The following is a 10,662-nucleotide window of genomic DNA, read 5'->3' on the forward strand; positions in this document are numbered from 1 at the left end:
TTGTCACAGTGTTGGTGCTCCAACTATAAGGCAAAGAATTCATTAACTTGTGGTTAACTTCAGAGTTTGTGATGTTGACACTAGCGGCTCTGATTCTTACCATCAATTTTTCAAATCTTTTCACCAAGTCCAACATACCTTCACCTTGACGATGGTTGAACATATTGAATTCTTCTTTCAACAGGGCCGTCTTATTTTCCCTAATCTCAACATTTCCCTCAACCTTCTCAACAAGTGCATCCCACAAACCCTTTGCACTTTTGTGTTCACGTAGAGTTATAGTGATTTCATTTGAAAGACAAACAGTTAAAGTAAGGTGCACTTTATCTTGCTCTATTAATGTCTTATCATTTTGATCATAATCTTCAATGGGTTTTGCTCGTTCCCCATTTGCAGTGACTATCATGGGAACATGAGGACCTACTTCAAAGTATCTCATTAGATCAGAGTCAGTCAACGAGATAAAGTTCATGAACCTCCATTTAAAATCGGCAAAGTTATCATCTAAAGTCATGTACTTTGGAGGTTTTGTAGGTGTTCCCACTTGGTTCTCAAGTAACAAGTACCCCTTCAACAACTCAAAATCTGTACTAGCCATGGTCTCAGCAGTCTCAAACACTTTCGGTCCTTAAACAGTTTTGATTCTGAACAGAAAACAATTTTGCCCGAAACGATCTCAAGCGAAGCGAAAAAGGTTTCCTGTGCGAAGCGAAAAAGTTCTAAGCCAGGCGAAGCGAAAAGGTTTCCTGTGCGAAACGAAATGATGAACAGTAATGCGAAGCAAAAATCTTCAAGCGAAGCGAAATTAATCTCGTGCGAAATGAAAAAGCTTTGCAAAGCGAAACCGATTCTTATGCGAAGCGAAAAAGGTAAGCGAAGCAAAAACACTAATCTTCCGGAAACAATCTTTCTAGGGACCTGTTCACCTAATTCTATCAGTTCTGGTCAAAGGTAAGTACAACAACCATTCTCATGCGATGCGAAAACTTTAACTTATCAATTTTTTTAACAATTTCAAAACCCGAAAGTTTAAGTTTAACACCTTTAAACCCAAATCTTTTAGATCTAGAGCTTATATACTTGTTGTTTTTACCAAGAACACTTTATAAGACATGTTTATGAACTTTGAAGCCGATTGTTTTTGTGTTTATGTAGTTTTCTTGCAAGAACTTTTCTTCTACTTTCTCAAGATCAAAACCCAAGGTTGTGATCCAAAACCCTCAACTAATGAGCCGAAGCTCTGATACCAATTGTAGGTCCCGATGCGTGGGTGGATCTAACAACGTGTCTTGGATCAACCGAACTTAGTGCTAACGGAAATCACACTAAGTCACCTAAGAGGTCTCGGATCTTGAGAGTTATTTTCGGTTTTTGGAAGAAGTGAGAGAGAGAGAGAGAACTAGTGAATAAGTAAGATAGAGTTTTTGGCAAAAGGTTTTGTCTTCTTATGGCATGCTCTCTATTTATAGAGGAGCATGGATAAGAAGTAGTATATTATTTCCAAATGCCCAATGGGCTTCTTTACAACTTCCCTTGAGCCTAAATACAAACACAAAATACATCAAAGGCCCAATACATAATAAACCAATACAAAAGACTTAATAAACAAAAAGGGACCTAATAGTTAGTGTATAGTTTCCTTTGTAATACTGTAGCTAGAGGTCACCAATTCAGGTTGTGATTTCAAATTTTCAATATGCGTTACAAATACAAAAAGTTATTTAAAAGTGTGAGATAGAAAGAATCTAAATATACACCACAACTTGAATGGTCGGTGTTATAGTTGGATCGTTCAGCAACTATATATGATGTATTTTAATTTTATCTCTCGTATCTTTATGCGTTATAATAAGCCAAAAAACTATATTTTTAATTTTTATCTTAGAAACTTAGAACACACAAGACATATTCAAGTGAGTGTGAACAAAACAAATATAATTTACGGGTTAAGTTTCTGTTAAGTTTCTTTTTATTAAACGAGGGATAAATGAGAAAAAAAATTGCCGAAAGGTGGTACTAGTGCCAAGAAATTTTTTAGATGAGATTACAATTGGTCAACTGCAAAAATGCGGGATCATTAAAATCCAATTTTGCAAATGTGATAATACCTAAGAATTAACATGGCTAAAAGTTATGATAAAAGAAATTCGATTAAACTATTCCACCCTCAATTTAGGTTAGGAAAGGATCACATGGGGAGATTTCAAATGAGAAACACTTTGAGTTTTAAGAACTCGAAAGAATTCAACGTAACAATTTTTATTTTTTTTGAATATTTTTTACAAATACGTAACATATGTAGGTTACAAATACGTAAAAAAAATTACAGAATTTTTTGCGCACCGAGTCGACTTATTACATATGTGTAACGTACATTTAAATTTGTGTAATCACTTTACATCTTTATTTTCTCTCCTACTTTAATTTTTTAATCACATTTAATCTTCACCACATAATCTAACCTATTTAATTAAATGTGTGGTCAAGAATGAATTTCTTAAGTTCTTAAAACTTAACAAGATTCTCCAAATATCCCTCTCCTAATATTAATAGTCATTAAGATATAAAGATTGGTAAACAGAATACTATGAAACTTAGTTTGATGAATATGAAGTTAACATAGGATGATCTAATTGTATTTTCAGATGTAAAATCACTAAAAATAATTTAGAACATAATTTGCATCATGACATGTCGATGCTATTTTTTATAATAGTTGAGTTGTAACTGAAAGTTTCTAAAATGCTTAGGGTGCTTATTGTAAACAAGATTAGGGTGACCACACACTCTATATAAACAAATCCTATAATCACCTAATCGGCGCCGCAACCTTACTTCTTTCACGCATTGACAGCCTAGCCCTAAAAATGGCATCTCTTCATCATTGGCGATGTAAGTGCTTTTATTTTATTTTATCTAATCTGATTTGCTTCATATGTTTGTTTTCAAAAGCATTGTTTTGCAATTTTTTGTTTGTTTTAGTAATTTTATAGACTTAAAGTCATAGATTGGTAGGTGTTAATGTAGCATTGACGCATACTAACTAAAATCGGTTTGAGAATCAAAGTAAAATTATGCGAAACAATCGAAAAAGAATCCGTAGCATATATTTTTTTGTTCCTTATTTGAAATGTTTAATTATTTTGTTTTAGGTTTTTGTGGTTTTTATTTGTTTTGCACATTTTAAATGTTAGATTTGATGTTATCCACTCATCTCACATTACATGCAGATTTTGGTTAATCAATTTGGAGGAAATAACATGTTGATCGTTCATAGCTTTCCAAATTATCGACTTGGAAAGGTAAAATCTAAGCCTCTGAACTACTTAGAAAGTGGTAACTGGTATGGATTAAAAACACAAACCAAATTTCTTGCTAATTTTTTTGGAAAATTTGTGATTCAAAAGTTCTTTTGCAAAATTAAACATCACCGTTTTATGTAGCATTATGTTGATCAAAATCAAATTTAAGATATGATTTTCATGTGATTAAAAAGTAGAAAATAAAATTAAAAGATAAATAAAAACAAATCTTATGCCTAGTGGTGACCAAATTACTTTGGAAAACAAGTAAAGACTTAACGGCTTACCACAAATTTTTACTTTTTTTATTTTTATTTTTATTTTTTTTTCTAGTGTTGGTAGTAGATTAAGCCAACCTCATGACCATTTTTTTATCTAGTGGGTGCTGAAAAAAAATGTCAAAAGTGAGCTTTGACTACGTAAATGGGATAAACACACAAGACTGTGTTATAGTCATGTGAGTGTGAACAAAAAAAAGGTGTTGTCACATAGTGATGAGCAAATTCGGTACGGTACTGATACCGATTAGGTACCGAATCGGTATCAAAATTTTGAGTTTCGGAATCGGTACGGTACTGGTATTTCCCGAATTTTTACCTTTAATACCGGTACCGTCCTGGTACCGATTGGTACCGAATCGGTATCAAATTTTTAAGTTTCGGAATCGGTACGGTACGGTACCGGTATTTCCCAAATTTTTACCTTCAATACCGGTACCGTCTCGGTACCGGTACCAAGAATTTATGAATTTCGGGATCCGTATTTTCGGTACCGATACCGAGCTCATCCCTAGTTGTCACGCGTATACATGAATGATTTCACCTTCCACGACAATTCAAGCCTGTTGTTCATACAAGAGCCTTCAATTCCCCGTGCTCCACTCCTTTTTCCTAACGTGGCGCTAGGCTCACACCCCTTTCACAACCATAACACATAGTCTAAGTATTACTACTTTTTCTTTGTTTAGGATTAAAGTCTGGATACTTATTTAGATTCCAGCACAGTACAACCACCAAAATCATCATACATATTTTGATCTTACTGTAACAATTTTGAGTCTTTATATTATTAGGTTTGCTTGTATGAATGAATTTAAGATATCCCATATAAAAGAGTTATCTTTCAAAAATTGTTATATTAAGTGCACCATTAGAAAGAACGTACATAATTTTGAAAATATAGTATGGAGATCTAAAGGGTTTTACTCATTGATAATGTGATACAGGTGAGTGAATATTGTGCTCACTCAATGGACCAAGCTGTGAAAGAAGCTTGGGAATGAGAAGGCGATACGAATATATGGACTAGAAAGTGGGAGTCTGCGCTTTCTCTAGCTTATCAGGATATCGATCAAGTTTGCATAAATGACTTTTCATCCGAATCCACTTCAGTTGTTGTGCTTATTTCCCCTTGCCAGATTGTCGCTGCTAACTGTGGTGATAGCAGGGCCATTCTGTGTCGCGGTTCCTACACCATTCCGCTCACGGTAGATCATAAGGCTTCTTTCAGCCTTCCTTGTCTTAAATTTCAATAAAATTTGTGTTTCAAGCCAAATATGAAACCATCAAACAAAAAAAAGTGATTTATGGTAATTTATGCGGTTTATAAATTCTGTATTATGTGTATCTTACGAATACGGTTTTTAATTTCTATAAAAATCGATGTGAGTAAAAGCTAAATAGTAAACAGTCGGCTCAATGCGCGCTTTTGACGATTCGAGCTTGAGCTTAACATTTCTGCTAGTTAGTAAATATCACGTCAGTAATTTTTGGATGATCAACAAAAAATGAATTGCCACCGGTTGAAGAGGCGGTTCATAGCTACATACAATCAATAATACAATGTATTTTGGTTTCGATTTTGCTAAAATTCTGCAATTGTTTTGTTTTAACAGCCTAGCAGGTTAGATGAGGAGGAAGGGATTATTGAGAGTGGAGGTTTGTAGTCCCAGACCAGTATGGTGTATTAAGGGTTGATGGTGTTCTTGCCATGAAAAGAGCAATAGGTTCAGTATTATTCCTCCCATGTTTTTTTTATTATTATTTTTTAATTGATATCGATTTTCAATATATATGATATATTTTCAGGAGATCGGTCATTGAAGCCATCTGTAAGCGCAGTTCCTGAGGTTACTTTTACCACTAGGACCGATGAGGAATAGTGCTTGATAATTACAACTGATGGCTTGTGGGATGTCATGTCCACCAAAGAGGTGGGGAGTATGGCTTTTGGTTTGCTTCAGCGCACGCGGGAACGCAGAGAAGACGCAACAGGTTATGTTGCAAAATTTCATTATCAACAAGCGTGTGTAAGATGTAGCAGCGATAACTTTTCGGTTATTGTTGTGGACTTAAAAATGCATCCTTAAGGATATGTTAAAAAGTTTGAGGCTTGTTACTCTTTTGTTTATTCTAAAATGATGGCTTTGCTAGATCTACAAGTACAGTTTATTGTTGAATTATATCCATTATAGACTTTTCAATACAGAAATATATATATATATATATATATATACTTTTTCTCATGTTTCATTATTCTTATGTTCAATAGGACATAAATATTATGCCTATTAAATTACTAATCTATAATAATGTGATGAAATGCAAAAAAAAATAAATAAATAAATACTTGTTTGACAAAAAGATTAAATTAAAGTTACTTATGAGTTTTAAAAATGTATATATTTAGAACTTAAACTTGAAACTTGTATATCACATCAATTGTCATGAGAAACATACATGTATATTTGATAACATGATATATGTCACAGTAATTTTTTTATGACATAAATAATAAAACTGCTTGGGTACCGGAAATTAAAAAAAGACCAAAATAGGGTTATTTAAAAAGCTTACAGATCCTTTGAAGTCGTTTGTAAACAAGCCAAGCCGGAGCCAAGTTCTATGCCGCTTGTGGCTCGCTCGTGACTTAAAAGAAAAGTTAATTATTCTCTTGATCTTAAAACCTTTCGTTTGGCTCGTATAAAAGTAAAACCCAAATTCTTATACATGCCACACCAAATTTTAAAATATGAAAATAATGATTTTCGCAATTTATAGATTCTGTATCATGTGTATCTTACAAATTTTAATAATAAACAAGTCGGCTCAAGCTTTTGACAATTCGAGCCCGGGCTCAACAATTCAGCTGGTTAGTAAATATCACATCAGTTGCAACCAGAAACATACATATATACTATATGATGCATAATATATCACATCAGTAATTTTTGGATTATCAACAAAAATGACTTGTACTACACTCAATAATAAAATGTATTTTGGGTTCTAGCTATTTTGTTAAAATCCTACAAGTGTAATGTTTTAATAGTGTAACAGATTATATGAGGAGGAAAGGATTCTCGGAAGTGGAGGTTTTGTAGTACGAGACACGTGTGTTGTATTGAGAGTTGATGGTGTTCTTGCCATGACAAGGGCAATAGGTTCTATATTATTCTTCCCATATTTTTATTTATTTATTTTTTTAAATTGATATTCATGGTCAATGTATATGGCATAATATTTTCAGGAGACCGGTCGATGAAGCCTTATGTAGGCGTGGTTCCTGAGGTGACTTGTACCACCAGGACGGATGAGGACGAGTGCTTGATAATTGCAAGTGACGGGTTTGTGGGATCCATGAATATCGAGGAAGTGGGAAGTGTGGCTTTTAATTTGCTTCAACATAAGCGAGGATGCAACAAAATATGTTGCAAAATTTCTTTATCAACAAGCGTGTATGAGATGTAACAGTGATAATTTTTCCGTGATCGTTGTGAACTTAAAAATGCAGCCTTAAAGGCATGTTGCAGTTTGGTACAATCTTGGTAAGTTAAGAGGACTGTAGCATGACAATATATAGTTTGTGTTAAAATGTTCTTTAATTTATTACACTTTTGTTTATTATGTTTTTTTTTTCTTTTTATGAAGGGGAAATTCTGAAAATGATCCAAAAGAAGAGAGAGATTATCAAAATAGTCCTTGAAAATCTAACATTCCAGAAATACTCCATCGAAATCAATCGGAGTTTAATAGATTTGTAACAAATCCGATGGTTTTCACCAGCCACTAAGAAACTGCCAAGTGTCCCATTACCCACCTACCCAATTGATTTTCCCCTCAAATGGATCGGTCCAGATTGTTTTCATTTAAAAATCATTTTTGAAAAATCATCTTTATTTGAAAATCATCTCCATCGAAATTTGTGTTTTTTTTAAATTCGTCTGACTAGATGAATTTCATGTGAATTTCATCTTTGGAGACGAATTTCAAAAAAACACCATATTCATCTTCATCTTCTTCGTCACCTTCATCACCTTCATCATCTTCATCTTCATCTTCATCTTCACCTTCTTCATCTTCATCTCCATCTTCGTCGCATCCTCCCTTCGCTGCCGCCACCCATCTCCTTCCCCGAAGAACTCCAAGAGCTCAACATTTTCAAGACCGGAAAGGTGTGATGATGGTGGGCGGAAAAGTGGGAATGGTGGTGGTGGGTGGGGTGGTGGCCGGAAAAGTGGTGATGATGATGATGATGATGATGATGATGGAGGTGATGTTTGCAGGAAAAGTGGGAATGGTGATGGTGGTGGGTGGGGTGGTGGCCGGAAAGGTGTGATGATGATGGGCGGGTAATGGAGGTGATGTTTGCCGGAAAAGTGGGAGTGGTGGTGGCGGCGGCGGCGGTGGGTGGGGTGGGGTGGTGGCTGGAAAATGGAGATCATAATGGTGGTGGTGGTGGTGGTGGTGGTGCATGTTTTTTTTGAAAATTATCGTCGAAGACGAAATTCATTTGAAATTAATCGGCTCAGATGAATTTCAGAAAAACACGGATTTTCATGATTTTTTGAGATGGTTTTTATGGGAAGATTATTTTCATTCCAAAATTATTGGTCTAGACGGATTTCATTGGAAAACCATCGAGGGTAGTTGGATAGTGGGACACTTGGCAGTTTTATATTGGCTGGCGAAAACCATCGGATTTGTTACAAATCTATCGGCTCTGATTGATTTCGATAGACTATTTATTAGATTTTCAAGGACTATTATGAAAACCTCTCTCTCGTTTTATATCATTTTTAGAATTTTTCCTTTTATGAATGGTGGATTGGTGGCTGTACTAAATCTGAAAGTACATGTTAAAAGAATGCAATTATATGATGGAGAAAGGGAATATTCTCCAACTCTTGTCCCCTAAAAGTCACAAAATCATATTCTGAACCCTTCCCATCCACCTATGACAAGCTTTTGTTCTTTAACAAAAGCAATAGATGTGACCATACAATATATAGTGTGGAAAAAATATGAGAGCGAATCATCGGATACTTGATGAACAGAAGTCACAATTTCGACTTATATGAACGTGCCGTGTTTAAAAAAACAAGTTTAGCTAACCGTAGGAGTTTAAAATTGTTCGAAACTCTTAAATCTTTATAATCAGTTATTTAGATTATTTTTGTGATAACATTATTTTTAATCATGATTTGAGCATCAAGTGATGCAAGTGATGCTGATTTTTAGAACGATTAAAAAATGTTTCTTGGTCAACCCAGCCCGACCTCCTCAATTTATTCATCTTACCACCCACTGTTTTAAAAATCGTTAGTCGGTAGTCCGGTGATAGGGTTGGGACTAGCGATTAATCGGGATTAATCGGATCGGACTTTAATGTATATTTTTCAGGTTTATATATACACGTAAATATTTTTATATGTAATTTTCAGTTTTATACATACACATGCATATTTTGGCCGGAAATTGACTGGAATCTCGCTGGAAACCGCTGATTTTTGCTAAAATCTCTCCGGAAACAGCTGATTTTGGTCGGAATCTCGCCAGAAACCATCAATTTTGGCTGGATTTGACCATTGACTGATTACCGACTAGCCCAAAATTAATCATTAAAGTGAGGACTAGCGATTAATCGAGAATTAATCGGTGCCTAGACGGGATTTTTGCAACATTGTTACCACCTAATATATAAAAAAGTTATTTGAACTTTCTCAAGATAATTTTAAGATGGCATGATTTCTATTCTCATATTTTATGATATAAATAATTAAAATAAAACACCAAAGTTTGCCAAAAGTATTTTTCTGAAAATTTTTAGAGAAAAAGTGAACAGTGGAGTAAGCTAATTAATTTCATGTTCAATCTGGTATAGATACAGAACTATGGAATCTTTGTTCTTTTGCACATGAGGAAAAGCAGAATCTAAATTGTTCATGCATCTAGATGTTACCCAGGAGCAAAATCAAGTTTAAATTTTGTTTCATTTGAGTCCCCATTCCTGTTAATATTAAATTTAAACACTGTTAATTGTTATAATAATAATATTATTATTATTATTATTATTATTATTATTATTATGGTATGTAATTAATAATAGTACATTAGTTGCACATTCTTAACCGGTCGATATGGCCATTAACAGTTAATTACTACCATAAGCGTTAACTAGCCGTTAAACAGTTACTTAAACGTATGCACATGTATTTAAAGACCTTGTCGATGTAATAATCAATGTAATGATATTCATTCACCAAGTTAATCGATATCTCTTTATAATCATTTAACCATTTATGTTTCTAGAGTTTGGATAAAATGCAAATGACTTTTATCAAGAGAAGTATACAAATAACTAGAGTAATTATTATTATTAAATTATAACTTTTAAACTAGAGTAATTATTTTACGCTATTTTATTTTTTATAACATAATTACTCTAGTTATTCTTATGTTTAGTATGCTAAGTTTATTAGTATTGGATCTCATCCTTATGTTTCTATTTGTCCGTTACTTTCGTTTTAGATCACAAAATCATATTTCAATAATTTTAAAGCTTTTATCCTCAAAACACACCTATGATTATTATTTCCTTTCCCAAACACAGCATAACTGATTTTAGCCTATAGGCATTAATTGGTATATATCCTACAAGAAAATATAGGCATAATATATAAGATTTGACAGCATAATATAGGCAGAATGGTTGCTAGGTGTTTATTCGTCTGCTGGGTGTAATCTGATTTCGAAAAGAAAAACATTACAAGAAAAGTGGGAATTTATAAGGTCCTGTCATGATATAATTTGATGAAAGCGCTGACGTGTAATGAACCATGATTTAATGTTGAGTGCCACTCATATATTAGCATCAACAGTCTATTTCATTAGCCTCCAGTTTGTCTTATGTATGCTTAGTATGTTTTCTTCATCATTAGGTTTTTAATTGTGTATAATCTCATTGTTAAATTAAAGTATTTTGTGGGTATGAAATCTTAAACGGATAAGACAGAAAGTTCAATGGAACTAGTGACGGATGTACCATATGAGAGGGGTAGCCTCTGCTACTATTCATTTTC

General features: G+C 33.8%; 1 protein-coding gene and 1 pseudogene across 1 annotated transcript; both read left to right on the plus strand.

The window, feature by feature from the left end:
* Window positions 1-820: 820 nt before the first annotated feature.
* LOC143636623 (protein phosphatase 2C 56-like) lies at window positions 821-5,670 on the plus strand (annotated as a pseudogene).
* A 701-nt stretch (window positions 5,671-6,371) lies between these two features.
* LOC143636624 (putative protein phosphatase 2C 68) lies at window positions 6,372-7,243 on the plus strand. Its single transcript, XM_077104172.1, has 5 exons — window positions 6,372-6,452; window positions 6,633-6,744; window positions 6,831-7,047; window positions 7,095-7,128; window positions 7,232-7,243. The coding sequence occupies exons 1-5, from the start codon at window positions 6,372-6,374 to the stop codon at window positions 7,241-7,243; spliced, it is 456 nt and encodes a 151-aa protein (XP_076960287.1).
* The last annotated feature ends 3,419 nt before the right edge of the window (window positions 7,244-10,662 follow it).

Source organism: Bidens hawaiensis, unplaced genomic scaffold (assembly GCF_021521415.1).
Source record: "Bidens hawaiensis isolate Kalapana, Puna unplaced genomic scaffold, B.hawaiensis_p1.1 tig00008036_1, whole genome shotgun sequence".
Lineage (NCBI taxonomy): Eukaryota > Viridiplantae > Streptophyta > Magnoliopsida > Asterales > Asteraceae > Bidens > Bidens hawaiensis.